We start from the raw sequence: 19,727 nt of genomic DNA on the forward strand, positions 1-19,727 counted from the left end.
GTTGGCCATAATGACCATCGTTATGTTTGGAGGAAAAAGCCGAAGAACCCCATCCCAACCGCGAAGAACGGGGGTGGCAGCATCATGTTGTGGGGTGCTTTACTGCTGGAGGGACTGGTGCACTTCACAAAATAGATGGCATCATGAGTGAGGAAAATTTGGTGGATATATTGAAGCAACATCTCAAGACATCAGTTAGGAAGGTAAAGCTTGGTTGCAAATGGGTCTTCCAAATGCACAATGACCCCAAGCATACTTCCAAAGTTGTGGCACAATGGCTTAAAAGGACAACAAAGTCAAGGTATTGAAGTGGCCATCACAAAGCCCTGACCTCAATCATATTGAAAATTTGTGGGCAGAATTGATAAAGTGTGTGCGAGCAAGGAGGCCTGACTCAGTTTTTTTAACTAGGCAAGTCAGTTAAGAACAAATTCTTATTTTCAATGACGGCCTAGGAACATGGGCAGAAGAACAGATTTGTACCTTGTCAGCTCGGGGATTTGAACTTGCAACCTTTTGGTTATTAGTCCAACACTCTAACCAATAGGCTACCCTGCCATCTCTGGTTACACTAGCTCTGTCAGGAGGAATGGGCCAAAATTCACCCAACCTATTGTAGGAAGTTTGTGGAAGGCTACCCAAAACGTTTGACCCAAGTCAAACAATTTAAAGACAATGCTACCAAATACTAATCGAGTGTATGTAAACTTCTGACCCACTGGGAATGTGATGAAAGAAATTAAAGCTGAAATCATTCTCTCTGCTATTATTCTGACATTTCACATTCTTAAAATAAAGTGGTGATCCTAACTGACATAAGACAGGGAATTTTTACTAGGATCAAATGTCAGGAATTGTGAAAAACTGAGTTTAAATGTATTTGGCTAAGGAGTATGCAAACTTCAACTATATGTAAATGTCATAGTTCTGTTTTTTTAATGTTTTGCTTTATCATTATGAGGTATTGTGTGTAGATTGATGAGGGGAAAAAACAATTTAATCACTTTTAGAATAAGGCTGTAACAAAATGTGGGAAAAGTCAAGGGGCCTGAATATTTCCGAAGGTACTGGAGAACAAGCTTACTACTATACTGACCTGGCAATCCTACTATCGTGGATACTTGTCTCCAAGCAGCATTTTTTGTGTTTATGTCCCTGTAGCTGTCAGCAGTTGTGTCAAAAAGGCACTGTTTTGAGGATACTGCGAAAATGATTATTCCCTCAATGTGTCCAACAACCGCATGCGACCGTCTGCAACACCTGTGTAGGTACATGCATTCAGTATAGTTGCATTGCTGCACAAAATGTTATGCAGCATTGATGTAAAGACGCTGTCGGTGTGATCAAGGCGTTACACTTAAGAGACTGTTTTTTTTTTGGGGGGTCAATGTAAATACACTGGGTGGCAATTTTATTCATTGTTCAGCAGTCTTATGGCTTGGGGGTATATCTGTTAAGGAGCCTTTTGGACCGAGACTTGGCACTCTGGTACCGCTTGCTGTGCTGTAGCAAAGAGAACAGTCTATGACTTGGGTGACTGGAGTCTCTAACAATTTTTTGGGCCTTCCTCTGACACCGCCAAGTATATTGGTCCTGGATTGCGGGAAGCTTGGTCCCAGTGATGTACTGGGCCATACGCACTACCCTCTGTAGCGCCTTACGGTCGGATGCCGAGCAGTTGCCATACCAGGCGGTGCTGCAACCAGTCAGTGCTCTCAATGGTGCAGCTGTAGAACTTTTAGAAGGTCTGGGGGCCCATGCTAAATCTTGTCAGTCTCCTGAGGGGGAAAATGTGTTGTTTTGCCCTCTTCACGACTGTCTTGGTGAGTTTGGACCATGATAGTTTGTTGGTGACACCAACGAACTTGAAACTCTCGACCTGCTCCACTACTGCCCTGTCGATGTTAATGGGGGCCTGTTCGGCCCTCCTTTTCCTGTAGTCCACGATCAGCTCCTTTGTCTTGCTCACATTGAGGAAGAGGTTGTTGTCCTGGCACCACACCTCCAGGTCTCTGACCTCCTTCCCGAAAGGCTGTCTCATCGCTGTCGGTGTCAGCAAACTTAATGATGATGTTGGTCGTGCTTGGCCAAGCAGTCATGGGTAAACAGGGTGTACAGGAAAAGTTTAAGCACACACCCCTTAGGGGCCCCACTGTTGAGGATCAGCGTGGCAGATGTGTTGTTGCCTACCCTTACCACCTAGGGGCAGTCCATCAGGAAGTCCAGGATTCAGTTGCAGAGGGAGGTGTTTAGTCCCAGGGTTCTTAGCTTAGTGATGAGCTTTGTGGGAACTATGGTGTTGAACGCTGAGCTGTAGTCAATGAACAGCATTCTCACATAGGTGTTCCTTTTGTCCAAGTGGGAAAGGGCAGTGTGGAGTGTGATTGAGATTGCGTTATCTGTGGATCTGTTGGGGCGGTATGTGAATTGTAGTGGGTCTAGGGTTTCCGGGATGATGATGTTGATGTGAGCCATATCCTGTTCAAAGGCACTTAAATATTTTGTCTTGCCCATTCACCCTCGGATTTGCACACATACACAATCCTTGTCTCAATTGTCTTAAAAAAAAATTGTTCCTCCCTTTCATCTACACTGATTGAATTGTACTGTATTTAACAAGTGACATCAATAAGGGATCAAAGCATTCACCTGGTCAGTCTATGTCATGGAAAGAGCAGGTGTTCTTAATGTTTTGTTCACAGTGTATATGACTGAGACATTATTCTGATTGTTCAGATGCCATGTCCTCTGCAACATTTGCCCACACTTGCTGCATGAGCCTGGTTTTTGCTCTCTGTGGTTTTCCTGTGCACATGCTCCACATCTACTTCTCCATTCAAACACTCCCACTGTCTCAGTCACATACACCCTACCTTGTGAAATCATACTTACAGTCTGAAACACTCTGTATAATTACAATGTTCATCCCTGATATGGCAGCTGGTCGTCTGTTTTTGGTCATCGTCCTTCTATGTGAGTAATTCCTTTGATCCAAATGACATGATCTGTTTTTGCTACAGGTTTCTCTCTTTTCATCTTTTACTATATTTTAATCTTTTACTTTAGGAACGCTTGACATTTCTGAATTTCATGGCTATAATAAGTGTGTCTTATTTCATTGATTATCTTACTGATTTATTTTTCTAGATCAGTATTGTACATTTTGTTCAGATAAGAATAACCACTGCTTGATAACATAGCCATGAATGCATTTACAGCAGGGGTGTCAAACTCATTCCACAGAGGGCCGAGTGTCTACTGGTCTTTTGTTTTTTCCTTTCAATTAAGACCTAGTCAACCTAGTCAACCAGGAGTTCCTACTAATTAGTGACCCTGCAGACACTCTGCCCTCCATAGAATGAGTTTTACATGTTTATTTCAGGCTATTCAACTTTACCGACTTGTGCCAGTCTCATGTCTTCTCATTTTTTAGAATGGCAAAATGTGCATGATAATGACTAATTTTATTATTTATAGATACCTTTCAATACATCAAAGCCCAAGGTCAGTATCATTATTATGATTTAAACTGCTACTATTTTCAGTTTTTCCAATTTAGTTAACTATTTTCACTAAATAATATTACACAGTACCATCAATCTAAATTATCTTTTTCCAATGTAAATCAAATGCAACTTTGTATCTCTAATTACCGTGTTAACCTCAAATACATATTTTAGAAACTCTGTTACTAACAGTTATTTAGTTATTTAATATTTATTTTGTTATTAATAGTTATTTTTTCTGATTTGATTTGATTTTGAATAGAACTTTATAGTTTTTTTCTTTCAAACTGATATACAGTGCTTTCAGAAAGTATTCCCTCTCCTTAACCAATTCCACATTTAGTTGTTTTACAAAGTGGGATTAAAATGGATTTAATTGGCATTTTTTGGCAACAATCTACACAAAATACTCTAATGTTAAAGTGGAATAAAAATGTGAATATTTGTAAACAAATAATGAAATTTAAAACACTAACTTGATTAGATATGTATTCAACCTCATGAGTCAACAATACATGTTAGAATCACCTTCGGCAGCGATTACAGCTGTGAGTCTCTCTGGGTAAGTCTATAACAGCTTTTTTTAACCTGGATTGTGCAATTATTGTACAAATATGGGGCAGGTCATGATCTGCCCACTGAGCTCAAAGTGAGCTGTATCTACTATGCTGCAGGGAGGTCCATCCCATCTCCTCTCAGTGACATTGTCTCAGTCACTTTTCAAGGTAAGCAGGTGGTTTATAGTAGGCAGGTCAAAGTTCACCTGCTGAAGAGATCCCAGAAGAGACACACTTTCCATCAACATACATTGAACCTGTCTCTTTTACGAGTCTGGGTAGGAGATTATTATTTAAATGAATACACTGATCTGATTGGCTAATTGTAACCAGAATTACTTTTTAAAACATCTTCAGCTGGCACCATAAAACAATACATTTCTCATTATTTCAGTCATTTATAAAGAGGTGTGTATTATTCTTTTTATGTTACTGTATAGACAGAATATTGCTGCTTTCTCCTCTCAAGTGAACTAAAGAAACCAGAGATTGGTGTCAATGACATGACATCACCGTCATCTGTGTACTTCCTGAGTCTGTCAGTGATGGTAGCAGCTGTAACCTGTACACTGGAGACTGGCTCAGCCTTACAAAGAGGCTCAGGCCGCGAGGATGATGTGGAAGTCAACCATAAGAATACTCTGTAGCTTCAATGTGACTAAGATTGAATACAAATTTGACATTTTAGCCACAACACATTAATGGGTATGTATCAGGGGTTAGAACTGGTTCAGTGAACAGAACAGAAAACCGGGAAAGAACAACATTTTTTGAGGAACAGAATCAGAACTGGGAATGAAAATGATCTTTACTCTTCCGGAACAGAAATGTTACGCTGAAAGCAATGGAACCGGTTAATAACATTATTTTACGTTCCAGGCATTTTTTTCAGTCACGCAAAAAAAACGCAACAAGGCGCTTATTGTAAATGAGAACTTGCTTACCTGGTTAAATAAAGGTGAAATAAAACATTTAAAAAATAAAAAAGCCCTAACTTTTTCAATGCTAATTAAGGATACTATAGTTATCACGGTTCACATCGGATTTATTAACTACAAAAAGGTTAGATGTGTTTTTAATTCTGGTGCCGCTCTGCACACACATGCTTGTTAGCTAGCTAGCGCTGGTCCAACATTAAGTAAACTCAGAAGTTCAAAGACATTCAGTTCCTCAATAGAAGCCGCTCCTTGGTAGGTATAATTATGTTGACCAGATAATGCATGTCATAACAAGACGCCCAGCGCTTCAAGCCACCCTCTCCTGTTCTCTCCCCACCTGCAAAATTTCAGTCACATCTCGTGCCCTACACTTGTCTGACCATCGCACATGTAAACAACTATAGCTTGCCCTCACCATAGCAAGCTCCTCTAACCACACTGATTGGTGAAGTAATTTAATGTTGGGCTAATGTAAATTTAAGCTTTTAAAAAATAACTTTTTCTGAGGTTTAAAAATAAAAATAAAGGAACGATATTTATATACTTTTATATTTTTATAGAAACCATATATCCATAATGTTTTATGAAAATCTGCATTTTATGTTTTGTTGTGAAAATGGAACTTATAAAATAATAAACAGAATGATATGCATAGAAGTGTGTTCTACTTCACAGTTCAGAAACCAGTGATTAGTACCAGTCATAATGAGGAGGATTTCATCATCACCTGTTTGATTCCTGGACTTGCTGGTAACGACACTAGCTGTAACCTGTATATTGGAGAGAAGAATAAGCCATTCTTGAAAACACAGATATGTAAAAAGAAAACCCAAAAAAACAATCAATGGTACTGTACATTCTCTGTGACCGAAGACGATCTGATCAGACATCTACAGTCAGTGAGGAGTAAGGAGGTGAGCTGTGACTACAGAGTGAGCTCAGGACCAAACTCTCTCTCTCCACGTAGTGATGGGTACAGCTTTACAGGTGAGTCATGATTTATACAAATCTATCAGTGCTGCAGGTCTTCATGATCTGACTTCCCTTTGTAAAATCAATCTTCTTAGTATTACTGTATTCATTCTGACCCACAAACTAAAAAACGTATTTACTGTAAATCCCAAGTACTTTTAGATCTGGTGGAAGTTCACATCAGTGATCCAACAACTATTACAGCAGGTAGGCCTAAAAATATTGTTTTGTTTATTTGAACAACAAAAAAATGATTGAGGCGCTGCTGTTATTTTATAGCAGAGTGGGTTTCAGTCGCAAGATACAGTATAATAGCAAAACACATTTCAGCATTAAAAAAGATCCTGGCTCTACTTTGCTTCTGAGCAGAACAGTGAGTCCTACAACAGACTACCTTTTCAAATAGTTTCCAATTATACATTCATTCAAGGATGTAGGTTTTAACAATAACATGCCATCTTTCTACTGACTGAGTTGTGTTGTTAATACCTTTATTCTTTGGTAATCAGATACAGAATCAACTTTTATTGCTTCCCAGCAGGTTTGACTGATAGTTCTACATTGACCCTCCAAAACGTTTGACTTTGTTTGCAATTAAAATATTTTTCTCATATTTATTTACTAATGCTCAGACTGGCTTTGCAGTAATAGACCTATTCATAGATGCTTGTAATTTTATTTCAGATTTTTTTACTTTTACATCTGATTTGTAGGGAATGTATAGTGTAATTATCTCTTTCTGCGTAATGGATAACCTTAGACATTAACACATGTACATTTGCTCTTGTATAATATGAGTTCTCTCTTCTCACAAGGATTGACCTCTCCTTTGACCCCCAGCACAGCAGTGAATCCTACGTCAGGTGTGTTGGACATCTTTATCTAGATCATGGTTTCCCAAACTCAGTCCTGGGGCCCCCCCCTGGGTGCACGTTATGTTTATTTGCCATAGCACTACACAGATAATTAAATTAATCAACTAATCATTGAGATCCCATTTAGAAACCTTTATTCTTGTATAATTAGATCCAATTACTTTTCTGTGCACAAGGTTGGAATGTTCTTTCTACTTTGACCACTGACACCGCAAAGATTTCAACTGAAGGTAAGTATGGCCGCTAGATTTTGCATAGTATTCTAAGTTGTGTTGTGTGTTAACTGTTAGTAAGCTGTCTCTCTCTGGCATGTGCACAGGAGGTCAAAGCTACACAGAAAGTGAGGTTTTTTCAAACAGTCAAGAAAGCGTTACAGGTATGCATCCTTCTCTAGGTACCTAACGGTTTTTCTCACACAAACGAGACAATCGAGACATGTAATGCCAAATTTTCTGAGATCACATCATGAGATGAAGTATTGACCCTGGGAATAGAAGCTAATGACCTCTCCCAATGTCACCAAACAGCTGAGTAATTGTGGCAGGCAGCAGTAGTTGTGGCTTCTGGAGGGGGCGTGCAAATAATAGTCCTCATTTCCCGATTTTATACTGAACAAAAATATATGTGCAATATGCAACCATTACAGTTCATATAAGGACATCAGTCAATTTAAATAAATACATTCATTAGGCCCTAATCTATGGATTTCACATGACTGGGAATAAAGATATGTGTCTGTTGGTCACAGATGCCTTAAAAAATACCATAACCCGACCGCCACCATGGGGCACTCTGTTCACAACATTGACATCAGCAAACCGCTCACCCACAGAACGCCATACACGTGGTCTGAGGCCGGTTGGACGTACTGTCACATTCTCTAAAACGACAGTGGAGTTGGCTTAAGGTAGAGAAATTAACATTAGATTCTCTGCAAGCTCCCTCAAAACTTAGAGACACTTGTGGCATTGTGCTGTGTGACAAAACTGCACATTTTAGTGTGGCTTTTTATTGTCCCCAGCACAACGTGCACCTGTGTAATGACCATGCTGTTTAATCAGATTCTTGATATGGCTCAGGTGGTTGTCGTCCTTGATGATCTTTTTGGCTTTCCTGTGACATCGGGTCATGTGCTTTCAGTTTTGCGCGAAAGCTGCCATCTATCCACGGTTCCTCTCTACTGACTGAGTTGTGTTGTTTATTGAAATAAATAATTAATACATTTATTATTGTGTAATCATATTGCTTCCCAGCATGTTCAACTGTTGCTTCTACTTTGACCCTTGACATCACAGTGAGACCAACTACCAGTAAGTAGGTCCTAAGTTTAGCTTAGTTTGCAATTACAATACTTTTGTACACATGAATTCAATAAAACTCCAACTGGTTTACTAGAGTAATAGATATATTAATAGCTGCTTGTGTAATATGACTTCTCTCTTCCCCCCAGGTTTGACCTCTCCTTTGACCCCCAGCACAGCAGTGACTACTACATCAGGTGTGTTGGACATCTTTATCCAGTTAGTAGATAGAACTAAAACAAATAGACTAGCTTTTTTCCATCACAAATTTGCCTCATTACAAACAGAGATTGATTTGATTGATTAAATCATCCCAGTTAGATACCTTTATTCTTGTATAATCAGATCCAATGACTTTGCATTGCGCCAGGTTCGACTGTTCGTTCAACTTTGACTACTGACACCACACTGAGTCCAACGGAAGGTGAGTATGGCCACTATATTTTTGTTTAGTGCTTTAACTTTTCTCAAACAATTTGTCACATTATAGAAGATGTGAACATGTCATCACTCTATACTGATTTGTGTTGAGTGTTAAGCATTTAAGGTCCAATGCAGCAGTTTAAAAAAAAAATCTCAATCTCAAATAATTTCTGGGTAACAATTAAGTACCTTACTGATTTTTTTTATATTAAAATTGTCAGAAATAAACCAAAATAGCTTCTTAGCATAATTTCTCAAGCAAGACTTTTGCTAGGACTGTCTGGGAGTGGTCTGAGAGGAGCTCTTATTGGCAGGGAGAGGGCAAACTCTCCTTTTTATTAGTCTATTAAACTTACACCGCCTGGTGATGTCACTAGGTAGTCCAAAAACCCACCTAGCTAAACAAGCTGAAATTTGAGGCAGTCTTTTCAAACAGCTCCTACACTGAAAGTGCATTATCCACATTTTTCACAATTTCACAGTATTATTCCAACCTCAGTGTGAAAAAACTGTATATGTATATACAACCCAGGAAAATCACGTCTTTGACTGCTCTCTCTCTCTTGCATGTGCACAGGAAAATCACGTCTTTGACTGCTCTCTCTCTCTTGCATGTGCACAGAAAAATCATGTCTTTGACTGCTCTCTCTCTCTTGCATGTGCACAGGAAAAAGCTCCACAAAAAGTATTCTGTGTATGTATCCTTCTCTAGCTGACTACCTTTCTTTTAAAATACATATGAAAACAAACAAATGTATCAGACAAATAATAATGTGGTCTTTAAAACCTAGTCTTGATGTACTGACTCTGGGTAATACCCTCTCCTACTGTTCCCAAACAGCGGGGCAGGTTTGGCAGGCAGCACTGGCTGTGGTTTCTGGAGTGGGTGTGTTCCTGGTGGGATTGACCGCTTTCTGTCTCTGCAGGAGCACCAGTAAGTACTTCTGATTCTAAATAACAAATAATTAACACATTTACCTTGCTCACATTAATGTAAGTGCATTTGACATGGGTCATCTATCAACTCCTTTTGGTCATATTGTATAGATCAGGCTATATTCAATATAATGAATTAAGTGTAATTTTTTTTCAGAGAAAAACAATTCTCCGAGGTAAGTATTCCCCTTGTTTTTGATATTTGACAGTATGATGCAGTTTCTATCAACCTTTAGTTGTGTGTTGTCATGACGAGGTCTTACCACAACCTTTTTGTTGTCCTTTTCTTTTCCTCTAGACCTACAGCCAGACAGGATGATGACAACCAATGTATGTTCCAAACACAATACATAAAACACCACCACACTACTAACACAACGACACACATGCATGTACAAACACATTGTAATTACATTTACATTTTGTTTCTGTTGTAGATGATTTGGTGTTGGGAGCCATGAGCAATGCAGCCATGATGGATTCTGGGGAAGCTGGGATATACAGTCTGATCACCTCTGTACCAGCCACGTTTTTGCCCTCAGGTGAGTCCATTCTGTTCATAACAAAATGTCTTCAGTCCCCATCTTCCCGACCCTAGATGTGATTTCGGCATCCGCAGAATAACCACACTCAATGTCAACTGTATTAACTTAAAGCCGAAAATAATGTGTCAGTCAGAGCATCTGGGTAGCATGAGAAAAGAGCTGTAAATTAAACTCATTCCACGAGTGTCAAACTTATTCCACGGAGGACCGGGTGTCTGCAGGTTTTCGCTTCTCCCTTCACATAATTGATGAATTAAGGTCACTAATTAGTAAGGAAGTCCCCTCACCTGGTTGTTAGGTCTTAATTTAAAGGCAAAAACAAAAATCCTCAGACACTAGGCCCTCCATGGAATGAGTTTGAAACCCCTGGTCTACAGGATGGTTTGAGTAAGGAGGAGAAGTGTGAAGTGACATTATTACATGTTACTTTCACTTCTGTTCTGCTGTTACTAATGCACTGGGGCAAATTTGGCAAAGTAATGTACACATGGACCCAATACCCCCTCCCCCCCACGCACACATGTATAAGCCCATGCTCCACTCCCCACCCGTATATAAACCCATGCTCCTCTCCCCACCTGTGTATAAGCCCATGCTCCTCTCCCCACCCTTGTATAAGCCCATGCTCCTCTCCCCACCCGTGTATAAGCCCATGCTCCTCTCCCCACCCTTGTATAAGCCCATGCTCCTCTCCCCACCCGTATATAAATCCATGCTCCTCTCCCCACCCGTATATACCCATGCTCCTCTCCCCACCCTTGTATAAGCCCATGCTCCTCTCCCCACCCGTGTATAAGCCCATGCTCCTCTCCCCACCCTTGTATAAGCCCATGCTCCTCTCACCACCCTTGTATAAGCCCATGCTCCTCTCCCCACCCATATATAAACCCATGCTCCTCTCACCACCCTTGTATAAGCCCATGCTTCTCTCCCCACCCGTATATAAATCCATGCTCCTCTCCCCACCCTTGTATAAGCCCATGCTCCTCTCCCCACCCGTGTATAAACCCATGCTCCTCTCCCCACCCTTGCGCATACACACAACCTCTTACTTGTGGCTTTATCTGTCTCTGATGTGAAGGTCCTGTGCAGGTATCTGCACATGAAGATGTAAGTAAACCACAGATAATCACATTGGATATAGATACATACTTGTTTACACAGACAGACAGAGAGGGATAATATGGATCTCTGTCCTCCAGGTCGATTCAGGGAATACAGGGATCTATAGGCTGATCACTGCACCACGCACATCTATACCTTCAGGTTGGTCCCAATACCAAATCATTGGATTCATAATACAGTGGGGCAAAAAAGTATTTAGTCAGCCACCATTTGTGCAAATAAATTCATTAAAAATCCTACAATGTGATTTTCTGTATTTTTTTTCTCATTTTGTCTGTCATAGTTCAAGTGTACCTATGATGAAAATTACAGGCCTCTCTCATCTTTTTAGGTGGGAGAACTTGCACAATTGGTGGCTGACTAAATACTTTTTTGCCCCACTGTATATACTGCTTTTTATAGGACATAAAGTTGTTTATGCCTGGATTTAGTTCTGGATGTAGTCATATCAGCAAGCATGTATTATAAGTTATACATACATCAGAACATGTGTTAATCTGAGCATCTTGAAAGTGTTTGAAACAGAGCTGTAAGTCTTCAGGGTGGTTTGACTCTGGAGGAAAAGTGTAAAGTGACATCAAGCACAGCAAAGAAACACAGCCACAACAACAACTGGAGGCACGCACACACATTCTCACTCAGGCTCTCTCTGTGTTGTACAGGCCCTATTGAAGAGAATGGACAGTCATTGGAAAACTACACAGTAAGTAGAATCACCAACTGTGTTATGTGTGTGACTTTCAGTTTCAGATATGTGTTACATCCATAAAATATGCCTATTCCCAGAGGATTCGTTTTACAGCACTGTAGATTTAAAGGTCTAAAGTGAAACTGTTTCTTTTTTCTAGACTGATACGTACCACATATACTGCTCAATCCCTGACAAACTAGCAAACTCAGCCCAGCCGGATGGGTTGTACAGTCTTCTACAGGCACCCTGAAACTACACCACTGGCTGTCTGTAGCTATGTCTCACACAAATACCCTCTTTGTCCCATGATGTGCTTTGTTTATTACATATCAAGTTACTGAGCGTATCCAAAACATCTGTTACTGTGTTAGTAGATTTATTTTGGAGGGGTCTGGTGGCATACTCCTGAGTATTTGTCTGATTTTGTTCTCGTAGTAAACACAAAATCTACTGTGTATCTATTCTTTCAGCTGTGTCATTCCATAACGGTCAGATCAAAATCAACAAATACAGACATTTCAAAATGATATCAACAAATGTATAGCATATTAACACAATGCTACCATGCAACAACGCAAATGGTAAATGAAGTGACATTCATTGAAATTAAGAACAAAAGAGTAGTATCTTAAAGAAAATTAACAGAAATTCCCCAATATACAACAATATTACATTTTCCTTTGTGAAATGAATCTTGCCACTAACATTAAAATATGCTTATTAGCTAGATGCTAGATGTACCAAAAAAGCTTGGGAAAAGTCTGAAAATGTAATAGACTTTTCCTCTTTTTATAGCAGGAGTATTCATATTTATATTTCCCATACATGTTGCTTCAGGCTACAAATTATATTTCAACTTTAAAATGTTTACGTTGTTGGCAACAGATCATAAAAATGGAAAATATAGATTTCCTAAATGCTACTCAAATATCCCCATTTGCCCACATTTACCTGTTATTTAATTTCCCAGTTTAAATTAAACTTACTCTGCCTCCCCTTCAATGTGCAGTGTTGTAGACACATTCTAGCTTTAGTTCAATGACCTCTGAGCAGTTAAGATGTAAATGGTGTTGGTGCCATAACTTTGATGACAATTTATTTTCAAACTAAAATGGGGAGGGGGATTAGCCTCATTCGACCATTCTGATCTTGCCAGTTTACATTCTGTTTCGCTGCACACGAGAGTTCAGCAGATATGGAGGAGGGGGGGGGGTGGTGTCACGATCGTTGTATGAAGGAGACCAAGGTGCAGCGTGGTATACGTATATTCTCTTTATTAAAATAATGAACACCGAACAACCTAACAAACGAAACGTGAAGCTATACAATAGAGTGCTGAAAGGCAACTACACATAGTCAAGATCCCACACCAGAAAGTGGGAAAAAAGGCCTGTCTAAATATGATACCCAATCAGAGACAATGATAAACAGCTGTCTCTGATTGGGAACCATATCAGGCCAATATAGACATACATATCCTCTAGACATACAGTGGGGAGAACAAGTATTTGATACACTGCCGATTTTGCAGGTTTTCCTACTTACAAAGCATGTAGATGTCTGTAATTTCTATCATAGGTACACTTCAACTGTGAGAGACAGAAAATCCAGAAAATCACATTGTATGATTTTTAAGTAATTCATTTGCATTTTATTGCATGACATAAGTATTTGATCACCTACCAACCAGTAAGAATTCCGGCTCTCACAGACCTGTTCATTTTTCTTTAAGAACCCACCTGTTCTCCACTCATTACCTGTATTAACTGCACCTGTTTGAACTCGTTACCTGTATAAAAGACACCTGTCCACACACTCAATCAAACAGACTCCAACTTCTCCACAATGGCCAAGACCAGAGAGCTGAGTAAGGACATCAAGGATAAAATTGTAGGCCGGCACAAGGCTGGGATGGGCTACAGGACAATAGGCAAGCAGCTTGATGAGAAGGCAACAACTGTTGGCGCAATTATTAGAAAATGGAAGAAGTTCAAGATGACGGTCAATCACCTTCGGTCTGGGGCTCCAAGCAAGATCTCACCTCGTGGGGCATCAATTATCATGAGGAAGTTGAGGGATCAGCCCATAACTACACGGCAGGACCTGGTCAATGACCTGAAGAGAGCTGGGACCACAGTCTCAAAGAAAACCATTAGTAATACACTACGCCGTCATGGATTAAAATCCTGCAGCGCACGCAAGGTCCCCCTGCTCAAGCCAGCGCAGGTCCAGGCCCGTCTGAAGTTTGCCAATGACCATCTGGATGATCCAGAGGAGGAATGGGAGAAGGTCATGTGGTCTGATGAGACAAAAAGAGCTTTTTGGTCTAAACTCCACTCGCCATGTTTGGAGGAAGAAAAAGGATGAGTACAACCCCAAGAACACCATCCCAACCATGAAGCACGGAGGTGGAAACATCATTATTTGGGGATGCTTTTCTGCAATGGGGACAGGACGACTGCACCGTATTGAGGGGAGGATGGATGGGGCCATGTATCGTGAGATCTTGGCCAACAACCTCCTTCCCTCAGTAATAGCATTGAAGATGGGTCGTGGCTGGGTCTTCCAGCATGACAATGACCTGAAACACACAGCCAGGGCAACTAAGGAGTGGCTCCGTAAGAAGCATCTCAAGGTCCTGGAGTGGCCTAGCCAGTCTCCAGACCTGAACCCAATAGATCATCTTTGGAGGGAGCTGAAAGTCCGTATTGCCCAGCGACAGCCCCGAAACCTGAAGGATCTGGAGAAGGACTGTATGGAGGAGTGGGCCAAAATCCCTGCTGCAGTGAGTGCAAACCTGGTCAAGAACTACAGGAAACGTATGATCTCTGTAATTGCAAACATAGGTTTCTGTACCAAATATTAATTACTTAATAATCATACAATGTGATTTTCTGGATTTTTGTTTTAGATTCCGTCTCTCACAGTTGCAGTGTACCTATGATAAAAAATTACAGACCTCTACATGCTTTGTAAGTAGGAAAACCTGCAAAATCGACAGTGTATCAAATACTTCTCCCTACTGTATATAAACCCCTAGACATACAAAAACCTAGAGTACCCACCCTAGTCACACCTTGACCTAACCAAAATATATAGAAAACAGAGATATCTAAGGTCAGGGCATGACAGGGGGTGGCTTTTAGGACAAAGGGGTGGCTCCCCCTCTTTTATAAGCCCCTCCTCTATAAAACCTTTGAGGTACAGTAAATACAACGTTCTATGCTTTTTTTTTGCTCTGTATGAAACGCTCTCTTCTGTAAAAAGAAAAACCAAACAGAATAAATGGACTTCAACCTTTGGCAACACTGGGTGTTATTGACTACAAGTAGTCACAGACATTGATATTCTTGCTCTTGTATCCAGGTTCTGTGGTATAGTCAGTGCTACTGTGAGGGGGGCAGAGAGGCCTGCATTCTCCTGCAGCAGTCAGACAGTCTACAGGTCACATACCGGTACATGGACTGTATGCTGCCACTTATCCACACAAACAGGTGCACCAGTGTAGATGTGCACACACAGCAGGATGGAGAGGATGACATGAGTCAGGTCACTTCCTGTCCACATGTGTCACGGTCTTCCTCCTCTTCATCTGAAGAGGAGAGGCGAGAAGGATCAGAGGACCAATATGCGGCGTGGTATGTGTTCATAGTGAATTTTAATAAAGAGAACACTGAACACTATACAAAAGAGTAACAAAAAAACAATAAACCAAATACGACCGTGAAGCTACAAATGACACCTGTGCTGACACAAGCCACTAACATAGACAATCACCCACAAACAAACAGTGCAACCCAGGCTACCTAAGTATGATTCTCAATCAGAGACAACTAATGACACCTGCCTCTGATTGAGAACCATACTAGGCCGAAACATAGAAATACCCAAATCATAGAAAAACAAACATAGACTGCCCACCCAACTCACGCCCTGACCATACTAAATAAATACAAAAACAAAGGAAATAAAGGTCAGAACGTGACAGTACCCCCTCCCCCCAAAGGTGCGGACTCCGGCCGCAAAACCTTAACCTATAGGGGAGGGTCTGGGTGGGCGTCTGTCCGCGGTGGCGGCTTTGGCGCGGGACGCGGACCCCAATTCACCATTGTCTTAGTCCGCCTCATTGTCCGCCTCCGTGGCTTCCTAACCATGGCAACTCTTCTCAATGGACAGAGCGGCAGCTCGGGACAGAGGGGCGGAAGCTCGGGACAGAGGGGCAGGGGCTCTGGCGCCTCTGGGCTGAGGGGCAGGGGCTCTGGCGCCTCTGGGCTGAGGGACTCCGGCAGCGGCGCCGGACAGGCGAGGGGCTCCGGCAGCGGCGCCGGGCAGGCGAGGGCTCCGGCGCCGGGCAGGCGAGGGGCTCCGGCAGCGGCGCCGGGCAGGCGGGAGACTCCGGCAGCGGCGCCGGGCAGGCGGGAGACTCCGGCAGCGGCGCCGGGCAGGCGGGAGACTCCGGCAGCGGCGCCGGGCAGGCGGGAGACTCCGGCAGCGGCGCCGGGCAGGCGGGAGACTCCGGCAGCGGCGCCGGGCAGGCGGGAGACTCCGGCAGCGGCGCCGGGCAGGCGGGACCACCTGCAGGGAGGAGACAGAGAGACAGCCTGGTGCGTGGTGCTGCCACAGGAACCACCAGGCTGGGGAGACCTTCAGGAGGCTTGGTGTTAGGAGGAGGCACCTGAAGGACCGGGCTGTGGGGGAGCACTGGAGCTCTGGTGCGCAACCTTGGCACCACTTCCCCAGGCTGGACAACTACTCTAGCCCGGACCCTCCAGAGTGCAGGCACAGGTTGAACCGGGCTGTGGGTAAGCATGGGAGATCTAGTGCTTACTACACGCACCTCTCCCTTAGGCTCCACTCCCACATTTGCCCGGCACGAGCGGAGCGCAGGCAGAGGACACACTGCACCCTCCCAGCGCCCGGAGACACAGCACGCAGAGCCGGCGCAGGATACCCTGGACCAAAACTGCGTACCGGTGACCAGACCCGCTGAGCAGGCACCATACGCCCTGGCTCGATGCCCTCACTCGCATGGCACTTTCGGGGCTGCCCTATATCGCACCGGGCTATGGGCACGTACTGGTGACACCGTGCGCTTAACCGCATAACACGGTGCCTGACCAGTAATGCGCTGCTTATAATAAGCACGAGGAGTGAGCTCAGGTCTGCTACCTGACTTAGTACCACACCTCGTCTGCCCCCCAAATTTTTTTTTTTGGGGCTGCCTCTCGTACCTGTCGCACTGCCGTGCTGCCTCCTCATATCGCCGCCGCTCAGCTTTTGCTGCCTCCAGCTCTGCTTTGGGGCGGCGATATTCCCAGCCTGTGCCCAGGGTCCCTCTCCGTTCAGTATCTCCTCCCATGTCCAGGAGTCCTGTGTTGCTGGCCGCTGTTGTTGCTGCTGCTGCTGACGTCGCTGTCTTTTACCACACCGCTTGGTCCTTGGTTGGTGGGTGATTCTGTCACGGTCTTCCTCCTCTTCATCTGAAGAGGACGTGCCTCTTCATCTGAAGAGGAGAGGCGAGAAGGATCAGAGGACCAATATGCGGCGTGGTATGTGTTCATAGTGAATTTTAATAAAGAGAACACTGAACACTATACAAAAGAGTAACAAAAAAACAATAAACCAAATACGACCGTGAAGCTACAAATGACACCTGTGCTGACACAAGCCACTAACATAGACAATCACCCACAGACAAACAGTGCAACCCAGGCTACCTAAGTATGATTCTCAATCAGAGACAACTAATGACACCTGCCTCTGATTGAGAACCATACTAGGCCGAAACATAGAAATACCCAAATCATAGAAAAACAAACATAGACTGCCCACGCAACTCACGCCCTGACCATACTAAATAAATACAAAAACAAAGGAAATAAAGGTCAGAACGTGACAATATGATACTTCAGCCTATCACATTTCAGACACTCGTTGTGTTCAGAGGGGTTAAGGATGGAAATGCAGATGAACCAAAATTCAGATACATTCAATCACATACAATATTTACCAGATTTGAGCAAAACCCAATTCACCCTCCAAAAATACTAATATGAGCAATGTATTAAGGCATCTGACAATTACTGTAATTGTCACAGTTTAGGGTGAGCCCCTTGATACTCCACCAACACATGACTGTTTTCAGCACACCCCCAACACAGACCAGGACAGGTAAGTATGCCCAGGGTAAGTTTTTATAGGTAGGTTACCCTCCCCCTGACTCCCTCAGGTAGGTTACCCTCTCCCTGACTCCCTCAGGTAGGTTACCCTCCCCCTGACTCCCTCAGGTAGGTTACCCTCTCCCTGACTCCCTCAGGTAGGTTACCCTCTCCCTGACTCCCTCAGGTAGGTTACCCTCTCCCTGACTCCCTCAGGTAGGTTACCCTCTCCCTGACTCCCTCAGGTAGGTTACCCTCTCCCTGACTCCCTCAGGTAGGTTACCCTCCCCCTGACTCCCTCAGGTAGGTTACCCTCTCCCCTGACTCCCTCAGGTAGGTTACCCTCTCCCTGACTCCCTCAGGTAGGTTACACTCTCCCTGACTCCCTCAGGTAGGTTACCCTCCCCTGACTCCCTCAGGTAGGTTACCCTCCCCCTGACTCCCTCAGGTAGGTTACACTCTCCCTGACTCCCTCAGGTAGGTTACACTCTCCCTGACTCCCTCAGGTAGGTTACCCACCCCCTGACTCCCTCAGGTATGTTACCCTCCCCCTGACTCCCTCAGGTAGGTTACACTCTCCCTGACTCCCTCAGGTAAATAGCGGGCATGCAATTGTAACACTGCAACACACTGCACACTGAATTGTTCTGATATGACACTGAATCAAGATAGTTATTGTCAGTGGCAACCTGTCATTGCCTGTTTTGCATGTTATTTTGGCATTAATACGTGTCACATATCAGTTCGCAAACAATGTAAAAAAATCGATAAATAATAATTTACTTAATAAAGCCTCATACAAACTAGGTATTTTTTTATTTCTTGAGTAAGGCAGCTCCAAAATGTAGGTGTTTCAGCCTAGCTCGGTGCTTTCTGTGGTTGTGGGGCAGCCAGTGGAAAATACAGACCGTATAGGTTGGTAATGTTCTCTAGTTGTGCCGTGATTGGCTCTGTGTTCTGTCACTCATGGGGACACTAGTCACCCTAAATTCAAGGCCCTTGGTTGCTGCCATAGAGTTACATTAGAAGTGCCTGTCCAAGAAGGCTCAAGGTCATTGGCCACAAATAAAATGATGTCAATTCATGTTATATCTACAGTAGCTTTGATTGGACCGAGCATCTCAACATCGTACTTGCAAAATCTTAGCTAGAAAGCTAGCAGTCATCATCATGAATCAAGTCGACAATCTACTTGTCACGTCTACTCAAGGTGGGTGGAATCAGGCGCAGAGAGCAGATAGCGATATGAAAGTTTATTCTCTGGTGAACAAGAAACACGGTCAACCCAAATACACACAGGGTGAACAATCCAACACAGGATAAAAGACGAACCGGAGAAAATAAGAACACAAGGCACACCGACAGACATAGATGACAAAATAAACAATCCCGCACAAAACAAGGGCGGGACAACCTACTATATATACACAGACACTAATTAACTAAACAGCACACAGATAAAACCAATCAGACAAAACCAACAGATACACGAAAAGGGATCGGTAGTGGCTAGTAGGACGGTGACGACGACCGCCGAGCACCGCCCGAAGGTGCAGGAGAGCCAACCTCGGCGGAAGTCGTGACACTACTGGCAAATCCTTTTCAATCCTTGTTATATGAAGAGAAATAATAAAGAGAAATTATAGATAAAACGTATTGGTGCTCATCGGCCGTTGGATATTAACATTACACAGCAAGTT

At 43.0% G+C, this 19,727-nt stretch overlaps 1 protein-coding gene across 11 annotated transcripts; it reads left to right on the forward strand.

Moving 5' to 3' along the window:
- The first annotated feature begins 2,857 nt into the window (after positions 1-2,857).
- On the forward strand, positions 2,858-12,326 carry LOC112254881. 11 transcript variants are annotated; one of them, XM_024427833.2, is made up of 20 exons: positions 2,858-2,973; positions 3,478-3,504; positions 5,677-5,751; positions 5,875-5,988; positions 6,127-6,180; positions 6,789-6,836; positions 7,025-7,078; positions 7,168-7,224; positions 8,102-8,158; positions 8,299-8,346; positions 8,520-8,573; positions 9,240-9,266; positions 9,414-9,506; positions 9,666-9,684; positions 9,807-9,838; positions 9,946-10,050; positions 11,135-11,163; positions 11,256-11,319; positions 11,841-11,881; positions 12,027-12,326. In XM_024427833.2, exons 1-20 carry the CDS (start codon positions 2,919-2,921, stop codon positions 12,117-12,119), a joined length of 1,146 nt encoding a protein of 381 aa, XP_024283601.1. In that variant the 5' UTR covers positions 2,858-2,918; the 3' UTR covers positions 12,120-12,326. The 11 variants fall into 11 exon arrangements, with proteins under 11 accessions (XP_024283601.1, XP_042180607.1, XP_024283594.1 ...); XM_042324673.1 differs by having other exon boundaries at positions 6,136-6,180; XM_024427826.2 differs by having other exon boundaries at positions 5,677-5,988.
- Positions 12,327-19,727: the final 7,401 nt, after the last annotated feature.

This window comes from Oncorhynchus tshawytscha, linkage group LG07, assembly GCF_018296145.1.
Source record: "Oncorhynchus tshawytscha isolate Ot180627B linkage group LG07, Otsh_v2.0, whole genome shotgun sequence".
NCBI lineage: Eukaryota > Metazoa > Chordata > Actinopteri > Salmoniformes > Salmonidae > Oncorhynchus > Oncorhynchus tshawytscha.

What these genes read in the sequence shown, in the direction of transcription:
- LOC112254881 (XM_024427826.2), top strand. Translation starts at nt 2,919, where the DNA reads ATGTTCATCCCTGATATGGCAGCTGGTCGTCTGTTTTTGGTCATCGTC. An exon ending in CGCAAAGATTTCAACTGAAG is followed by an intron (nt 7,079 to 7,167) that starts GTAAGTATGGCC and finishes GCATGTGCACAG; the next exon opens with GAGGTCAAAGCTACACAGAA. An exon ending in ACGCACATCTATACCTTCAG is followed by an intron (nt 11,320 to 11,840) that starts GTTGGTCCCAAT and finishes TGTGTTGTACAG; the next exon opens with GCCCTATTGAAGAGAATGGA.